Source organism: Zeus faber, assembly GCF_960531495.2.
Source record: "Zeus faber genome assembly, chromosome: 14".
Classification (NCBI taxonomy): Eukaryota; Metazoa; Chordata; class Actinopteri; order Zeiformes; family Zeidae; genus Zeus; species Zeus faber.
In genome coordinates this window covers 20,560,639-20,580,741 of record NC_137200.1, presented here as the reverse complement: position 1 = coordinate 20,580,741, position 20,103 = coordinate 20,560,639, and the positions used below count along the sequence as shown (strand labels likewise).

At 44.0% G+C, this 20,103-nt stretch overlaps 2 protein-coding genes across 2 annotated transcripts; both read right to left on the bottom strand.

The window, feature by feature from the left end:
• Nucleotides 1-516: 516 nt before the first annotated feature.
• On the bottom strand, nt 517-8,424 carry nle1 (notchless homolog 1). The gene is made up of 13 exons (XM_080013936.1): nt 8,390-8,424; nt 7,247-7,406; nt 5,745-5,965; nt 4,757-4,836; nt 4,488-4,564; nt 3,683-3,780; nt 3,392-3,584; nt 3,111-3,246; nt 2,514-2,560; nt 1,419-1,621; nt 968-1,127; nt 745-815; nt 517-657 (listed from the first exon to the last, which is right to left on the bottom strand). Exons 2-13 carry the CDS (start codon nt 7,382-7,384, stop codon nt 645-647), a joined length of 1,437 nt encoding a protein of 478 aa, XP_079870062.1. The 5' UTR covers nt 7,385-7,406; nt 8,390-8,424; the 3' UTR covers nt 517-644.
• A 2,062-nt stretch (nt 8,425-10,486) lies between these two features.
• On the bottom strand, nt 10,487-18,026 carry inpp5kb (inositol polyphosphate-5-phosphatase Kb; the record flags this gene model as incomplete). Its single annotated transcript, XM_080014252.1, has 13 exons — nt 10,487-10,578; nt 10,891-10,995; nt 11,542-11,625; nt 11,725-11,862; nt 12,598-12,847; nt 14,486-14,512; nt 15,102-15,211; nt 15,293-15,404; nt 15,534-15,709; nt 16,540-16,656; nt 16,812-16,920; nt 17,113-17,217; nt 17,803-18,026. The coding sequence occupies 13 exons, from the start codon at nt 18,024-18,026 to the stop codon at nt 10,510-10,512; spliced, it is 1,626 nt and encodes a 541-aa protein (XP_079870378.1). The 3' UTR covers nt 10,487-10,509.
• Between the last annotated feature and the right edge of the window lie 2,077 nt (nt 18,027-20,103).

The following is a 20,103-nucleotide window of genomic DNA, read 5'->3' as shown; positions in this document are numbered from 1 at the left end:
GCAGACACCTGCAGTTTGGAATTAATTTGCCCGTAGCGCTTAGTCTGCAAGCGTATTCCACATGCTCTCCCTTTAAAAAAAAAAAAAAGTTTAATTTAGGGCGTTCAGGTTCATAGGTCAGGCCTCTAATAGATACTTTCAGGTATATGTCCAAGCATGATTTTATGTCGTAATTTGGTTGTTAAGGTACAATACATTAACACGTCCCAAAACACTTTTTTGCCCCCAAAATGCGCATATACAAAGTGACGTACTATATGTACGCAAAGGTTATGGGGAAATGCCCTCAAACCACAACATGTGGTTTTTAAACGGACAATTTGTGATACAAGGCCGCCTGACAGAAGGCAAATTCTTATCGCCGTAAAACATAAAAAAAAAAAAACCACAAGTGGCTCCCGTTCAGTATTTCCATTCAGGTCAACCCTCCACGGCAAACCATCTCCGCCCATACGGGCTTGAAACCGAGAGTTGCGCGCTGCGTCTATTCATTCCAAGGCCGACGTCACTAGACGCCGAGTGCGTGCGTTGCCGCCATCTTGGCACTGGACGGCGAGCTTCCTGAGACTGGAAGATGGGTCAGATGGGTTTGGGATGGGAAGCTGGATTCGATGAGCATTCGGCTGGAGATGACCGACGTCCGGCTACCTTCTCCATCTGAAAAACACGTGGGGGGGGGGGGGAGGATGAGTTGGCGGGTCCGTCCTCGAGGGATGGAAAGACAAGAGCTCACGGAGGACTCACATTCTTAGACACTTGTCTTTCCCTCCGCTGGCCACCCTTTGTCCGTCGGGACTCCAGTCCACCGCAAACACCTGTACGGGGGGGGGGGGGGGACGTGTCAGCGGCACCGAAACCCTTTGCATTCGCCATCTCACGCCCGTGGCTTTAACATGTTTCTCGATGGGGACAAACGTCGGAAGCGGGGGCGTCCGCGTGTCCGCTGTGCTCGGCATCGTCTCCTCACCTCGTCGGCGTGACCGGGCAGGTCTGTGTTGAGCTTGCCGGTCTTAACGTCCCAAACCTTCAGCGTGCTGTCGCTGCTGCCGCTGACGAGCAGTCTGCTGTCGGCCGACCAAGCCACCTGATAAACCGCCGCCACGTGGCCTCGCAGAGACAACAGGTACCTGCGCGCACACACACACACACACACACACGCGTATGGCGTGGACACAAAGGCAAGAGCACCACCACCGGGGCGATAGCAGCACTGCACACAACAGAATCTAGACCTCTCTCAGGGACACAAGATCAAATTTGCTCTGCCTCCTTGAAGCATTTATGGCCTGCACAAGGTCCAATCCGAAGAGTCGCATCAAGACCGGGCTAAATGTAGTTGGTTTCAGACCGTGTCCGAGAAGGCCCAACATCCATTCTACTTTGGAAGCGGACGTAATCTACTCCTGCACGCGTCTTACTTTCCGGTGCGCCCGTCCCATATCTTGACGGACTTGTCGAAGGAGGCCGAGGCCAGGAGCCTGGTGTCCGGGGAGAAGAGCACTTCATTGACCAGGGCGCTGTGACCGGTCAACCTGGCCAGCGGCTTCTTCTCTTCGGCCGGGTTCCAGAGGAACATGGTGAAGTCGTCTGAACCGGACACGAGTCTCTCTGGGGCCGAGCCCTGCAACACATTTCATTTACTTTATCCAAAGTGCCATTTAAGCCTCGTATAGAAGGTATTGACTGAACTCGTGTGGAAAATTTCTGTGGCATTCAGAGCCTCATTCAGTTTCAAAGTAGTGAGTTCACTCAGTGTCAGTGACTAAAACTAAATAAATTAAATGGTTCGTACTTTAAGAATTAATCCGTCATAATAATCTGTAATTTTCTTTTTTTTGAAAGGGTACTTTTTTTTTTTTTTATAAGCCATTTTTAAAGCAGCGCATCACCTTTAAAAAAGGCAACCTCCAGTATTTTTGGCATTTCTGAAACATTTAACATTTTAATTTAACCTTCCCTGCTGCAATGAATCAATATCACAGCTATTGCCGTACATTTTTGCAAAGAACTGACTTCACAAGTTCAAAGTTTTAAGTTCAGTACTTGTGACGTGACAAAAAAAAACATTTTGTCACACTTGTTCTGGCCCCTTGTGCCCAAGCATCTGCAACCTATTGACCCCAAGTCTATTGAGCAAGCTCGCTATTCTATGTTTCAATCTCAAAACTTTGTTTAAGTGATTAACTAGTAAGTAGGTTCACTAGAAGCCCAGTGTGATTAAGCACTGGTTGCCATGGTAACCCCCTCTTCTATTTTTAGTCTACCTAACGCTTACAGGGGAACGAGGGCTGGAGGCCGCCTTCAACCCAGCGTTCCAAGTGGAAGGAAAGAAAAAAAGTTGATTAGGAACTGCTATTTTGAATGACACCCAACTCCACTTATATATTATAATAATTGCATTTCTCATTGGTAGTCAAGGTAACTACAGTGTATCAGTTATTGTCAGCATTAAAGCGATGCACCGTCAAACACACACACACACACAGACAGACGGATGTTGGTGCACTACTTACGCGGACTTTGTTGTACCTCTGCAGGGCATTCTCCTTCAGTTCTTCCACTAGAAAAACCAGATGACCAAAAACACAGACTTTATATACCACACGGTCTGTCAGACCTATTCCCTATCACAAGCTGACATGCTTCTATTAATATATAATGGTAAGTGTACAGTGATTGGCTACTTCCAAATACCACATGCATGATAGCTGTGCTACAAAACCCTTTGATAACAGGGAACTAACAAGGGCTGAGAGATACATCGAAATAAAATTAATATTGTGAGACTAGATATTGTCTATGATTTGGGTTATCGTAATAACGCAAAACAGCTAAATGTTATCTTTAAGGAGCATTACAGTAAATGAATGCAGTTTTCTGACCTTCATAGACTCTACCGGCTCGGTTATAATATCCACATCACAAATGATTGATGTTCAAACATTTCTTGCTTGTAAGTATCTTTTGAAAGCACCAATAGCAAGCCCCAAAATATTGTCCAAAAAAAATAGTGAGATTTCATTTTGTGAACATTGCCCAGCGCTAAATAAGTACGACTCAACAACGTCCAGCCAGGACAACAGATACATGAAGTTGATGAGGCTACGCACGCGATCCAGTGAGGTCCTGAGGGTTGACCGTGGCGGTGGCCGGTTCGAAAGCTCCAGTGCGGAGGACGTAGTCCGTGCTGAGAGCCAGGGTGTTCACCCAGTGGGCGTGGCCCTGCAGAGTCCGACACTGAACGCCCTGCACGGTACACATGAGGCAAAAAAAATAATAATATAAATAAAAATGAAAATCGAGAAAGAATCACTCAAAAAGTGTCCGTTGACAACGGTATAGCTCGAAACAAAGTCTAACAAACATGAACATAAGCTTCACGCGTACGTACGTCTTTGGCCCTCCAGACCTTGACCGTCCTGTCCTGGGACGAGGTATAGAGAAGTCCATCCCCTCCCCACTTCACGCAGGTCACCGACTGAGTGTGTCCCGTCAGGATCTTCTCGCTGCGGCACAGCACGGTGTCCCAAATCCGTATGGAGCCGTCCTTGGAGCTACTGGCCAAGTAGCGGCACTCTGGGTTACTAGACAGGAGGAGGAGGAGAGTCCGACCAGACCATAAGGAACAGGCTGAGGAGAGCGGATGAGTGGCAAGGAGGTATGGGAGGTGGAGGCAACTCACAGGTGCAGGGGCTCCCAGCAGAGCCAAGTGATCCACTTGGAGTGTCCCGTCAGGGTCTTCCCCGTCTGCTGCCCTGTCGCCGGATCCCACAGACAGATCTGCCGACACAGCACCACAGAGGAGTTTAAAGTGGACCAGTGATGCTCCTTTTCACGTCATGTCATATGTGGTCTCAGGTCCCCGAAACTTGTTTAAGTGTTTTTTGCTTACAATACCACTCAGATGATGCATTCGAGCCATTATAACAGGGGTCCGTTCACCCTGTTTTAAAATGCTGTTTCAGTGGGAGGAGACTCCCTCCCGAGGCCCCTTGTTCTGTGAACCAATGGGGTTTGGGCACAAGTTCGGGGTTCTGTGAGCCAATGAGGTTTGACCTTTCTCCCGGGGTCCCGCTGTAAACTTTCACTCATCAGTCCACTAAAATCTGTTTCTGAACAAATTTCAGGCAAGGCAATCCAGTTGCTAAATCTTCACTCGTATTAGATCTACAGGGCCTAATTTAAAAGTTTGTTCCGACTTTCACCGCGGTGTCCGGAGCAGTGCGGAACTGGAGCAACACTGGATACTGCTGGGCTTGAGGCTTTTTTGTTTAGTTGAATTACTGAAACGTCTGAAAATAATTAACATAAACACATCTTCTTAATTACTTTTTGAATTACATTACGGTTTGAATAAAGAAACGGGGGGCATTATCACAGGTTTTCAATGATAGCATCCCCCCCCCCCCCCCAAGGACCTTTCAAGCACTCAAGCACAAGGACCTGGTCAGAACCCTGTAAAAATCGGAAATATATCTGAGCCACACCTGACTGTTCTTGCAGCCCGACGCCAGCTTCTTGCCGTCAGGTGACCAGGCAATCGTCAGAACCCAGTGGGTGTGGCCTGAGTATTCAAGGGGAACACACACACACACACACACACACACACACACACACACACACACACACACACACACACACACACACACACACACACACACACACACACACACACACACACACCTTAGTATTACTGATCTAGAGAGTCAATCTACACTGTGACTTCAACAGTGACAAAGATTGCAAGCATCCAGACCTCTGGCAGTGTGGTGCGGTGTTTCTGTGGTCAAGTCCCAGAAACGCACCGTGGTGTCACCGGAGCCGCTGGCCAAATACCTGGAGTGATGGAAACACAACAGATCTCATGAATCTGATGTTCCGGTATTCTGCTGGAATCTAGGGATTTTTACTCTTGTTTAAATGGCAGTGAGGTAACCGTCCTGAGTAACATTGTCAACTACAATGACAATGGGTGAAAAGTGTAACAAGTAAATAAAAGTAGCACAAAATCAAACAAAACTTTATCAGATGAAAACAAAACCGGAAATGCTAAAGCTTATTACAGCAAATACCAGCAGAAAATAAGCAAAAACAGAAAACACACGACCACGGACGAATTCAACTGAAATGTGTATACGTCCTCAAGAAATATGTGCTGAAGACGACATGGAAACAGGCCGTGGAAAAATACGTTTCCCTTTTTAAGCACTTGTTTTCATTTGAGGCAAAACCGATATAATAATTTTTCCATGTGGTCTTTATTAAATAAAATAAAATAGAATCTTAGTCTCATTGTGTATGATTTGTCTTAGTATGTCTAGATATCTATTATTCATCTCATTTCCATCTGCCATTATTACTACTGTGCTGGATGGAATTGACATTTCCCTGGCATCATCTATGTCATAAAAGCGATTCTGGAAAGTTTTATCACGATTTGAATCACAAAACCAACGCCAATATCACAAGTTTTCCATGATGGCATTTTTTCTCCAAGGACTTTTCACGCAGCACAAAAGCAACTGTTTACAAGGTATTTCGGCACTTACATTTCTGAGGATGAATTCCAAGCACTTCGAGCACCTCGAGGACATGGTAATTTTCAATTTCATCTCTACAATTATCATGTATTCATATGCATGTAGGCTGTTGAGCCCATTTTTTTTAATTACTTCTACTACTAATATCTTTATCTTGAGTTACATTTATAGACAAAGGGTGTAAAAATCTGGCGTGGCACGTACTTGCCCGTGGGGCTGAAAGCAGTGGAGATCACAGCCTCCGTGTGGCCCTGCAGTGAGCTGGTGCAGCGGGCCACAGCTCGGACCTTGAACACGGCCTGGGGCTGGTAGACCACCGGCAGGACCTGCTCCGTCTCCGCGCCCAGGGCCTTCACGCAGGACCTCAGGCTGGACACCACCTCTGACTCGCCACGCACAAAGAACGCCAGCGGCACCGGTTCATCCTGCCGACGGGAACAGTAAATAAGAATAAGGGGCGGATGTCTTTTTTTTTTTTTTATAAACACAACTTTTTCAAACAATTATGAGGGAAAAAAATAAATAAAATGAATGATGTAGGAGAGAGGGCTAATCAAGTTGTAGCAAGGCCAAAAAATACTTGATGAATAAAATTAGTAGATGCTCTCACACGTAATCGCTATTGATCAGAATGGGTTAATTCCGCCAGGTGCATTTACACGTACGTTGTTGTGTATGTGTCATGGTCAGGATAGTTGCGCTACTACAGACGATAAGCATTAACCCTTGTATTATGTTCACTATTTGAACTCTTTGGTACTGTTCGGGTGAAATTGACCTGGCATATTATTGGGGTTTTAAAAGCAATACAGAAAGAAAAAATTACATTAAAAACTCGTTGACATATATTGTCTTTATCTCAATTCCAAACAATATACGTAGATAAAATATATGATAGATGTTTGCAATTAAACTCTGCAGTGGGGATAAAGACCATTCAATCTCCTGTGAGGGCTTCTTCCCGCGGCCGGCTGCGGGGGCTCCTCCTGGTGCATGCTTTACAAATTCACGTTCATTCTCAGAATTTATTTCTACATCACCCTTATATTCTGAAACATCCTCCTCTGGCACTTCACTGTGTCTCACTCTCTTCCCATATCAATGCCATTTATCATGCTATTAGAAGACTAAGGTGGTTCACTGCTTCAAACAGGATTCATTCTGGCAATACAAAATGAAATTAATGGACTTTTTTAAGTACTATTTTTTCATTTTTAAGGACTTCGCACAAAACAATGTGATCTTAATGAATTAAAATATTACCTTAGTCCCATTGTCTTTTATGTACATCAGTGCTATATATATATATATATATATATATATATATATATATATATATATATATATATATATATATATATATATATATATACATACATACATACATACATACATACATACATACATACACACACCTGGCATCATCTATGTCGTAAAAACAATTCTGGAATTTATTTATTACATTATGATTTGAAGTACTAAACCAGCAGGAATATCACAGGTTTTCAATTATGGTGTTTTTCAAGGACTTTTCAAGCACATCAGCCCAAAAGGTGGGCTATTTTCAAGGTATTCCAGTACTTTAAATTTCCGAGAAACAAAATTCAAGCACCTCAACGACGCCGGGTAAGAGACCCCGTCAAGCGCAATGTCCCATCTCGCCCGATGCTAGGACACGGACCTGGCCAGTGTGGCTGTGATGTTACCTTCTGCAGCAGCGCGTTGCAGACCAGCTGCAGCTTGTCGGGGGTGATGTCCAGCGGGACGTCGAAGGGAGAGCCCAGAACCTCCCCACCCTCATCTTGAAACTGGATCAGCAGTCGCTCCACGTCCTCCGCCGCCATGGTTCCAAATTCAAACGTGAACCTTAAAAAAAATAAAATGGCAGGCAGAAAGGACAGCAATTCAAGTATAAAAACAAACATTCGGAACGGACGTCAACGAAAAGCATAGCAATTACATTTGAGGGATTTTCGTTTTTTTAAGTTTAGTGTCAGTATTCTGTTCTACTACTACAATTCCTCAGCTTTATACGGCTAGACATGTCCAGGTTTATACTGCTTAGTTTTAAATGTTCAGCTTTATTTTCCATTATACCGCCATTTTTCGTATTTTATTGTGTGACGGTTAATTTTCAGGTTTTTTATTGCCTACATTTTAACATTTCAGGTTTATTTTCCCTGATCCAACTGTGAGGTTTATGGTGTATTTCACGTTTCCCCCAGATATTGACATTTTTCAGTTGTATATATATTTTTTGTTGTTGTTGCATTTTCAGCATTGCAATTTCGCTTCGGGGATGAATGAAGTCTCCATCGATCACTCAAGTGCAATTCCTCAAGTTAAATACATCAAAATAAACGTTTTAAAGTGGGCGCACTGAACCCGAACGGATCAATAAATGAAAATCGATCGATTCCCGCGCTTGAGCCACGCACGCACAGGGGCTGTCAAACCAATAATCGCTATTAACAAACAGATCTTTACCTTTTTTTTTTCCAGAGGGTTCATTTCATGCCACTATAATAATAAATGTGACCGCTCTCACTGTGAATAAAACAAACAGGTTTCCCGCATCCAGATAACGCGGTGTTTTAAGAGAAGGCGCTTCACTTTTGCGAATATGAACGCTGCCCATACAGCTGTGTTGACGTGTGGGGAGCTAGCTTAGCGGTAGCCGGCTAGCTAGTCCTTTTCCCAGCATACAGCTTGTACACATGTTCAGTATGACCACCCACGCTGTGAAAAAGCAAACACAACGGACAACCTCGCACAAAAAAAAACCCAACCCCAAAGCAAAACAAACAACAACAACAATATAAAATAAATAAAAGCTTTTAAAAACTCACGTCTCTGTCGCCCGCCCCACCGCGTCAACACGTGTTTTCCGGGACCGGACCAGAGAGCCTTGGCGCGCCGAGAGAGAGAGCGGCGAGTCTCGGGAACTAGTGACGGGGGTCGCGCAAGGGATCACGGGAGAGGCGGCGGTGACGGAGCGGTCTCGTCGTTCACGGCTCCGCGTATCTCCCGGTTTGCTCACATTTCTGTACGTTGTCCTTCGCGAAATATACACGTCACGCGAATAAATATTACGCCCGAGCGCGTGGGAGTAACGTCACAAAAACACACAGACAAACCCCCCCCCCCTCCCCCCACACACAACAAAGTAATCCAACGTGCTCTTTTCTCATTGTTTTTGATCGCTCCGTACCTGACGCTGATGCGGATGCGGTCTCGTAGTTAATTATTTGGTTCCAACAAAATCGATTTCGGCAAAAGAATTTCACATTCACAAAAAAAAAACACAAAAAAAAAAAACAGGTGAAATTATTTTATTTTTATCAATGACATTAATTTTATACAAATGTATTACGTAATAAAATGATTGCGACTACCCATGGTTACTACTACATGCGTCTGGCATTCTGACATTGTTGTTTACTTTTTTTCTTTTTTTAATTAAAGATGAATCCTAATGCTATGAAATGTGTAGGTAAAGGAAGTAATATTAGTAATATTAAGTAATATTAAAGTAAAGTCATATAGTAATATATATAATAATAGTAAAGTAAAGTAATATTAATGGTTATTTATTTTAAATTCCGAAACGCATAGAATGAAGTAAAATACACAACTTGAGCTTGAAATGTATCCAAAATATTTATTGTGATCACAAGAAGATTTATTCGCACATTTTCCTAAAACTGTTACTGGGCAGCATTATGTTCAATATAATAACTCATTAGACATATGCTGGTTTCCTTTTCTTTATCATTTTCTTGTCTTGTTCCTTCCCACATTTGCAAACACACACACACACACACACACACACACACACACACACACACACACACACACACACACACGCACGCACGCACACACACACGCACGCACGCACGCACGCACGCACGCACACACACACACACACACACAGACCAAAAATAAAAAGCCGAAATTATTCACCAATTCCATTTACCAATGTGATTAAAGAAGAAATTTGTTTTTATTGTTTGATGTCTTTCTTTATGAAAACTATCAACATTTACATGCAGAAGACACTGGCACTACATCAATGCAGCGACCCATAGCAAGTGAGAAAAAATTTGAGTTTAAACATATGATAAAAAAAAATCTCAAGCTGGATAATTTGTTTTTAGAAATATCCGATTTTAACGTACTTGGCAAGTAACGGAATTTCAATGATTGTCAATGCAGATTTTGGCATACGTTTGATTTGGTCTGGAAAACGCATTCTTATCATTATAAGTTACTTAATTCAATTATTACTTCATCTTCATTTGTTTTATTCTTCGGCCCTGTCTCCACGGCACAGACCTGGCAGAACTTGATCGAGATAGCAGAATTTTAATTTAACCTACTATAGCTATTACCTCTTTGTGTCAAGTGCTTAGTGTGTCCAGACACGGGCTAAATTAAGCCGCAATTCTTAAGCCAGCTTCACACCGCAAACGACAAACGATTAATATTTTGCGAGGCGAAACTCGGACGCAGTGCACAGACGCAGGCCCGTCTGACCGTCTGACGGTCGGATACGATTACACATTCGACGTGAAGCAGGCTTTGGTGTTCTAATAGGTGCTGTAGGACGATGGCCCCCCGGTGCGCACTTCGCCGAGGTGTTGATTCCTCGGCCGTGTAATCGGTGATGTTCTCCAGTCTCGTTGATAGCGACCTATCTGCATTTCTTGACGGCCTTCGACTCTTTGAATAACTTCATCTCTTGAACGCAAGTGTTTCTCTTCTGTCACTAAAACGCTGAGAAATGTTCCGAGGTAGGACTAAGCACAAGCGTGCATCACTTTAAATGTTGTGTGCTGCAAATAAAAATATGCAGACCTGCCTGAATTAAAATACATGGAGGATATTTGATCCGACTAAATAATAGGCAAGAGGCCTGTGTAAATAAAGAGTATCGAAGGTAAATGTGCACTTCTGTAATGAAGATGTTTTATTTGTTCAGGCCATTGATGTTGTCAGGGATCAGGCCTTCCATGACGGCACGCTTTGACCCCAGGATCTGCAGGACAAAAAATAAAAGTTGATGAAATTATTATTTGTTTTGAGCTGAAAATGTGTATGCTACAGAATATTAGCTTAATTTTCAAACCAAATCCTTGAATAATAATAATAATAATAATAATAATAATAATAATTATTATTATTATTAATTATTATTATTGTGCAGCGTGAATTAAATGGTAACAACATTTATCGCACTGCATGACATTTCAATATTAAGTCAAGATGTTTGATGTTTGATGAATGATGTTTTATGTCGTCCGATGTTTCTGTCACTATTGCACAAACAAAACTGTGTTTCCTGACTCACCTGGAAGTTAGCGCTAAGTCCAACGATGCTTTGCGCGTTTGTGCTGAAGTAACCCAAAACATACTGTCCTCCCAGGAGAGGAATCTCATCCTTGTCTAAAGATATCTGCACGCACGCACGCACACACACACACACATACACACACACACACACACACACACACACACACACACACACACAAAAAACGTTATCATAATTTATTGAGACTCATTCACTCACTCAAATACTAAAAAAATAAATAAAATAAATAAATAAACGAATAAATAATAGTAATATATATGTAATAACACTGTACATACTGTAACAACTTAGAAAATACATTTATAATGATCATTTATACCCTATATACCCATACCAATAACGTATCCTGTGCATAGAATCACATTTATATATTCTGTATATTTTTATATATTTATATATTCCGCTATTTGTGTATATTTGGCAATTTCAAATGCTTTTTATTTTACTGATTATTATTATTATTATTTTTATTTTTTAATTTTTATTTATATTTTATTTTTTTCAGACTGTCAAGCTTTTTTAAAAATGCAAATCGTCTGTAGAAATGCACCAATCCTCTCCATGACAAATTCCTTGTACATGTAAATGTACAAAAATAAAAATTCCTTCAAAATGACACATCTTTCGTACCTGTATGACCTCATTGATTTCGGGAAGGTCGCCCTCTCGGACCCAGACGAAGGCCACGTAATCCGATGCGCGCTTAAATCCCACCTGCGACATGGAAAGAAACGCATATTAGGCGCTGTCGGCGGGAACGCTTGTTTATTTATTAAAGAAATAAATAAATTGGGACCGTCCTCACAACGTCACCTTGTAAAGGCCGATCCAGTCCCACGTGGAGGACATGAAGTCCTCCTGGACAGTGTAGCTGAGTGCTGCGTCCTGATCCGCGCTCCAAACACCTTCAGGAGAGACATGCACCAGTGGGGCGTCGAACACCTTCCTCAGCTGCAGGGCGGTGGGCAAGAGGTGAGCAGAAAGACCCCACAGTTACAGTGTGAGACGGATCGGTAAAACCCCAATTCACATCATGTATTAGGGCCGGGCGATAAGGCCAAAATCATCTCATCATCTCTCCATACTGATGTACAGTATATCACAATATAGCACGTTTTCTATACATTTCATTGATAAATTGTTAATATTAAAAAAAAAAAAAATGGTAATGCATATTTGTGGTGCGGCATGATACTCTCAAGTTCACAGGAGAGACAAACTGAGCGAAGAAATAGAGCGAAATACATATCAAAATCTGACTTTTGACATATTTACAAAATTGAAAATGGAAACTTTCATTCACTGAAACGTTGAACGAAAGGTGAGCGGTAAACATGTTAAAATGCTCATCAAGGAGGTACTCGGGGCTCGGTAGTCGCCGTCATGAATGGTGCCATCGTGCAATTTGAGATCTTATCCAACACAAGTTGATGTTCAGCGACAAAACGCGACTGTTTTTCATCAACACGCAATATATATTCGATAGTAAATTTTCTATCGTCTTACGATATATATACAGTATATATCCTCATATCAGTAGCCCTAGCTGTCCCGCCGCCTCCCCCTGTAGGTGTCTCCAGTGTGTTGGGGGGCCGCTTCCACGAACCATCCTGGTGTGTCGACTTCAACAGGCGCTCAGCAGAGCGGGTCGGCAAGGGGGTCTGGCGGCGGCTCACGCGCTCTCACCTCCAGACTGAAAGTGGCCACGACGGGCTTGTGGTCGCTAACTCCGTAGCTCATGTCGCAGCCGTAGCTGTCCTGGTTGACTTGGATCGGGTACTCCTCCCGGCCCCCGTCGTCCGTGAGGGTCGAGGCCCTGTCGCCGTCGCCGTCGCCGTCGCCGTCGTCGTCGTCGTCGTCCTCCTCCGCGGGCGGGCTTTTGGGTTTTACGCGCCACAGGATGCGATCGGTCCAGGCGGGTTTCCTCTTCTTCCCGCTGTGCAGGGGGGATACAAGGCGTAGGGATATTACCACAGTGGACACACTCATTCGATTTTGGTCTCCGTCATGCTCCCGTTCCTGGTTGAATGAAATGGACGTGAAGATGTTGTTATCTTTGGTTGCATGTATGGCAAGCCATTTTAAACATTTAATCCATGGGACAAACTAGTCACTTTTTAAAAGGTACTAGTACTTATATCTTAGTTACCAAATGCTACTGTATTCCAGTTGTTACCAGTAACTATTGCAATGTTACTAGTAACAATTTGCACAATTTTGTCATTGAATCCTATGGGGCTCCACGTTTGAGATATTTGCAGCCGACCGGTATTTATTGTGATTGTTATGAGTATCTATTCTGATTGTTATAAGTATCTTTTCTGAATGTTATTAGTATCTTTTCTGATTGTTATTAGTATCTATTCTGATTGTTATTAGTATCTTTTCTGAATGTGATTAGTATCTTTTCTGATTGTTATTAGTATCTATTCTGATTGTTACGAGTATCTAATCTGATTGTTATTAGTATCTTTTCTGATCGTTATCAGTATCTATTCTGAAAATGTTACTGCTAACAGCAAGAAAAGGACCCAGTCACTATTGAATAAGTACTAGTACTCAATTAATAGTGACTAGTAAAATTGGGAAAAGATAATAATAACAATCAGAATAGATACTAATAACAATTAGAATATATACTTATAACAATAAAAATATATACTAATAACAATTAGAATATATACTTATAACAATAAAAATATATACTAATAACAATTAGAATATATACTTATAACAATCCGAATAGATACTTATAACAATCAGAATATATTTACTGATAATAATCAGAATAGATACTAATAGCAATCAGAGTAGATACTAGTCGGAGGCAAATATTTGAAATCTCAAACACGGACCTCCATAGGATTCAATGACAAAATTGTCCAAATTGTTACTCGTAACATTGCAATAGTTAGTAGTAACTGTTGGAATAGCAACTAGTAACTGAAACACAAGTACTAGTGACTTTTAAAAAGTGACTAGTTTGTTTTATGGATTCAATGTTAAAGTGGCTTGCTATAAGTCTCTCCATGTATAAAGTACAGCCAAGACAGATAGCGCAGTCTGGATACACCCCTAGGGTCCTAACGGTGGTTTCTCGTGGGCATGCCCACCTCGGGGGGTCTAGCTCCCTGTACCAGGCCCCCCACCAGACAGAGAGTAAGCCCCAGGTAAGGGTGGTGAGCAGGAAGAGGAGGGCGGTGCTGCAGCGCTGCACCGGCCTGGGCCCGTACATGGTTAGGGGCAGTGCCGGAGCGCTCTTTCTAGTAGGGACACATGTACAGTATATGGAGCGTGCGTTACAGTCATAGTTCACAGTGTGAGCTGCTCCGCAACACGCCCTAAAAAAGGAACCAGATTCGAATAAGAAACAATCCCCGAATATGTAACGACAGGTCAAACTCTCCACTGGAGGAGGGGCCGTGGCTTGATCACACATGTGCAACCTCCCATACTTCGCGTGTAAATACACCGCATCACTTATGGAGTTACGGAGCATTTTTCACAAGATGCGAATAAACAACGTGGTTTAATGTGACACAGGAATATGTGATATGACAAAAGTCCATCTTACTTATAACGAGACCACGTCTTTGGAGAGCTATGGAAAAAGAGAGGCCGACACCGAAATACGTTTGGGAAAAGTGTACCCTATACGGCTGTACAGACGCTGGAGTACTGACCATATTGCGTTTTTCACCGATGCAATACTGTGCCTGTAACATCTAGAGAGGAGCAATCACAGCTGTCACCCCTTTCAGCAGTTAAATGGGCTCGATACTTAAGCTCTGACGGGTAAATTCCCTCATGAAAAATGATTTGCAGTGAGCCGTCTTCCCCAAACAAAAGCGCTGCAACATAAATCTGAAGTTTGAAGTGTCGCGGCTCCGCGACGACGTCGTATGTCTTGAAAAGCCGTTGTTCTTTTCGCCCGCTCACTACAGCCCATAACAACCTCAAAAAAGGAAGACGTCACTGATTTGTCTAAAGCCCCACTTCACACCGAATCCTTAATCGCATCCAACAGCCAGATCCTCCTCCTAGTGGCCCGTCAGATGAATCGCGTCTAAATTTCGGCGTCTTGAATCTGCAGGAATGGATGAACTTCCGGTTTGTCGTTGTCGTTTGTCGGATTCGGCGTGAAGCGGGCATTAGTGTGCGGCTGGTCTTGCTGTGGCGGTGGCCGCTACCTGGTGTCGTAGCTGTCCGAATTACGGTCAAACTTGTAGGTGGGCTTGAAGCTGAGCGGTCCCTCCTCAAACTCCTGGAGGAAAGCTTCCTTCTTCTTCATCATAGTCAGCTGAAGGAGCACACAGGGAATGAATGCGGGTCTGTCTGGGCGCGTGTGTGTGTGTGTGTGTGTGTGTGTGTGTGTGTGTACCTGATCTTTCTGCCACAGCAGATTGAAGCGGCCGCTGTTGATGGACGAGCGGAGGAAGTGCAGGCCGTGGTCGGCGATACGGAAGTTCAGATCACCCAACCAAAACACCACCCTGGGAGAAGGAGAGAAACACCCCTAATAATACAGCAATCTGTGTGTGTGTGTGTGTGTGTGTGTGTGTGTGTGTGTGCGTGTGCGGGTGTGTGTGTGTGCGTCGGCCTGCCCGTGAGCGTGGACTCACTTGTGGTCCAGAACGTGCGGCGTGTTGTCGAAGTCAAAGTCCTGGGCGTCCAGGATGTACTCGAACTCGTCGACGCGCTGCAGAGCGTAGTCCATGTGCGCTGCCAGGTGGCAGTTGAGGAAGCACACCATGTGGCCGTAGAAGGAGAAACGCACCGACACCGCTCCCTTGTTACCCTGATGCCCGTGATACATCTTTATTTAACTTTGCTGACGTTACTCACACACACACACACACACACTCACACACACACACACACACGCCTCCTCAGGACGTCTGTACAAAACAGCCTTGTGTTATGAAGGTATTTAACATTGTGGCTGTCATTTTACTCCAACGGTTGAAACAAAGTGTTTTTATGATTCAGAATTATTAATATTTTATTATATTATTATTTATATTCCCTTTTTGGTGGGTCACTTCTCTTTTTAATCATCTATTTCTCTGTTGTTGTTTTTTTTTGGTTATATTGTGTTGTTTATCATTCGGTTATTGTATATTGTCATACTTTATCGTGTACAGTTAACAGTTCATTGTAAGGTTGAGCTTTCATCACACTTTTCGATATACCGATATTTTCTTTTTAACCCCTAAATGACAATATTTCATTATTATTATTGCCTATCTATCTATCTATCTATTTATCTATCTATCTATCTATCTATCTATCTATCTATCTATCTATCTATCTATCTATCTATCTATCTATCTATCTATCTATCTATCTATCTATCTATCTATCTATCTATCTACAAAACCAACGGCATGCGGCATGTAGCTTCATGCATAACCCAAATGTTTGCAGTTGCGTTGAGAATTACAATTTGCTAAATCACGACAGAGCGGTTGCACACCTCCCTGAACAAACACAAAAGGCTTTTCATGGCGTGTTAATCCCCCTCGACGGGGAGATCTAATCCCGTCAGAGTTTCTCCGTGGGGTAAAAGCATTGTTTCTGGTCGCAACGACTGGCAGCGAGCGTCCCGTGCCGATCCCGCGTCGTTACCCAGTATCCGAAGACGCCCGTCCTGGTGTACGTGGTCTGGATGTCTCTGATGAACGGAACGTGGTGCTGCTTCGCAAACACCAACAGCAGCAAACCCTGCATCCTCACCGATGTGACCTGGGATAAAACAGAGGCCCCCTGTGACACATCTGTCGTTTGTGAAACACACACGCACACACGCACACACACACGCACACACACACGCACACGCACCCACACATGTGCTTAGAGCCCCAGTCCGAGGCCGCTCTTCTTCTTGGATGGTGTCTCACCTTGACGTAGCCTCTGGGTCCCAGGGTGTCCATGAGGAGGTGGCTCCAGGAATCCTCCATCAACAGGTCGGAGATGAATCTCAGAGGGGTGGCGTTGACCTCCTGCAGACTTACACACACATATAGAAAGAAGTAACAAATAACCTATTCTATCATGTTTCAAATAATGAATGTAATGAAAAAGAAAAATTGTTTTTTTTATTATTATAACAATACTACTACTACTACTACTACTACTACTAATAATAATAATAATAATGTAATAATAATAATAATGTAATAATGATTCTAGTGATCTCACCCAATCACATAGAGGTCGGTAGGGGGCTGAACATCCAGCTGCAGCAGAGAGTTGAGCGCTGATGGAGGCTCTGCTGTCGCTACGTTCCATGTCACCATGTGCAACCTGACAGAGTCATGTCTATGTAGGTGTGTGCGTGCGTGCGTGCGCGTGCGTGCGTGTGGTAGTAAATATGAAGAGATACAGAGAGAAAGGAAAATCATCAATATAAAATCGAACCCTATAATAATAATAATAATCAATGATGAAAGATGACATATCTTTGACATTTTCAGAACTATGTGCATAATATATGCATATACATATTTTTTGGAAAATAACGTGAAGAAATCGTTTACAGAACAAAAAACAAAAATTGACACCGGATAATCCTCTTGGGAATTACCTCACTTTTTATAAAGCTTACCCCTGTCAGACAAATCAAAAATGAAACCCTGATTAAGACAATGACCCCTTTTCAATTTTAAACACGTTTAATCACTCAATTTGAATTACATATTTGCACTCTATTTCCATTCTGGAGGCCAGAAATGTCACAGAAGGAACCAGTAAATTGATGGAAACATTCCCTGGTTTCCCTTTGAGGGGACCCAGCTTGTTTATGTGTGTGTGTGTGTGTGTGTGTGTGTGCGCGCGTGTGTGGTGGCGGTGGGGGTGGGCGCCCGCGCGAGCCCCTCGGTGCGTGTCAACCTGAACGCGTCTCCGGGAGCGAAGCGCCCGCAGAGCTGGAACGCCTCGTCCAGAGTGCGGGACACCTCCTCGCCGGCCTCGTCGTCCGAGCTCAGGTCCTCCACGCAGGTGAGCAGCTGGGTCAGCCGCTGCCGCAGGAGCAGCCTGGTCCGGGAGCCCTGGGACGCCGTGCTGGCCGTGCTGTCCGAGCGCACTCGACGATAGGCGCCCGCTAACGTATCCATCCCTGGGATTTGGAGTTAGGGGATAAACGGGAAAAAAAAAAAAAAAAACCTCGGAGGTCCCCAGTAGGTGCGGTTCGGTCTTTGCGTTCGTAACCCGCTTTGGCTTCCAGGCTGGTTTTCGTCCTGACCTCCACGGACCTTTTTTTTTTTACCCGGCGGTGCAGGGGTGTAGCGGTGTCTCCGGACCAGACGACGGACCCCCCTCGCTCTCGGGGTCGGGAGGAAATGAAATGAACCTATTCCTTATTAGACAAATGTCTCTCTCGGCGCGCTCCGGCCAGCCTGTGTGCCGTCGCTGGGGCGACCGCGGAGGCGACTGGGCGACGCGGGAGGGACAGGGTGGCAGGGTTGACTTGGGAATGCGGAAAAGACCGGACCAGATTTGGATTATAATCAGAGGAGGCAGGGGTCGGGGTTTAAAGGTGAGACGTGGAGAACCGCCTTGATCCACCACGGCATTGTTCGGGGAACTTCGGCAACTCTTTGGTGGCGTCACGCTCCTAAGAGGGTTACCACTGGCAGTACACCCTCGAAAAGCTAAGTATACTTAACAATACATGCCATCCAGCAACGGGATCCATACATTGGAGAGGGGAGCTCGCTGCACAGGAGAATGGGTGCATTCTCTCCTCATATGGGTGAAAGGTTATGCGTGGGGGTTCAGGGTGCTCCGGGTGAATTCATGTGTTTTCTCACGCACGAGGCCTCGTGTTTACACCGCATTCCTGATATTTTATTCTTCATTTCAAAAAACGATGATCCGGGGTCTTTGAATAACCGAGGGATATTGAAGAAGCCGCTGCTGTCGTGGGAATGACATCATCGATTTTGTAGCAAAAATGTCGACGGAGAATGTTTTAACCGAGATTGACGTTCAGACAAAAGGACCCTTTGACTTATAAAAGGGGTTTATTTTGAATGACAAAATATAACAATCATAATATTATTTTAAAAAAAAAGCATTTATCCGACATAAAACTAACACAATGTAAAAAAAAATAATAATAATAATTGTTTTTGCCGTGATTTTAAGAAAGTCGTGGAACAAACAGGAAAAAGGCGGAAAAAAGGTTGAGGAGACGAAAGGGAAAAAAGACACGTTGGGAAATGAAACCAGACTGACCCAATTCCATCGGCCCCCTTCATGCAACAGCATCACATGTGCGGACTATTATGGAACCCTCTTAAGCCAACCGTGGGTGTTAAGTGGATAAGCAAAAGGTTTTTGCGAGTCTGCTGATAAACTATGAGTTGAGTCGCGTTGAGTATGTCTCAGACACGCCGAAAAAGACCCTGGGAGTCTGGTCAGCCTTATTCAGGAGAGCTCGATTCACTCCCTAAGCTTCTTTTTAAAGAGGTTGGGCAATTCCGAGGCTCGACCAAGAAAATGCTCAGCTCGCTCAAGAGCCCTTTGAAACCCTTGAAGGACGGGTTCGCCATTTTTCCTCCGAAAACCTCGGCGCCCCGGAGCAACAACGCCGCCGATCGCCGTGCTGTTTGCGAAACCTACCGCTCTGCTGCGGCTCCTCACCGAGCTTGGATGCAGTGCGACGGGGGCAAACGTTCAAGCCTGTAAAAAGGGTTTTCGCCTCTTTTTTTGAAAACAGTTGGGGAACTCCCAATGGTGCCTTTGTGCCCAAAGAAACGCTCGCAAACCGTGCATTTCATCGGGTTTTCAAAGGTTCACTGACTCTTTGGCACTTCCGCGAAAATCGCCGCCCTTGCCTCCGTCCACGCTAATGTGAGAGGCTAGAAACAGGAAGTTGCGCCACTTCCCTGCTTTCCACCTCTCCGAGCCAACCTTACGCTCGGGATCTACGACTACAAAAAGTAGGAATTATAATATGATCTCACGGTTATTCAGTGGTGAACAGTTTTGGCGAGGTCGTGCTAATGAACAGTTTTAAATGATGGGACCCAACATTCTATTAATGTTGGGGTTGAAAAATAATGAACGTATCGCCGCAAATCCACTACCTTCCTTCCGCTTTTCGTTTCACCGTTTCTTACCCTCGAAGTGGTCATTCATCATTTCTTTGTCTCCCGTTTCTCCGGATTGCCGAAAAGATGAACCGCC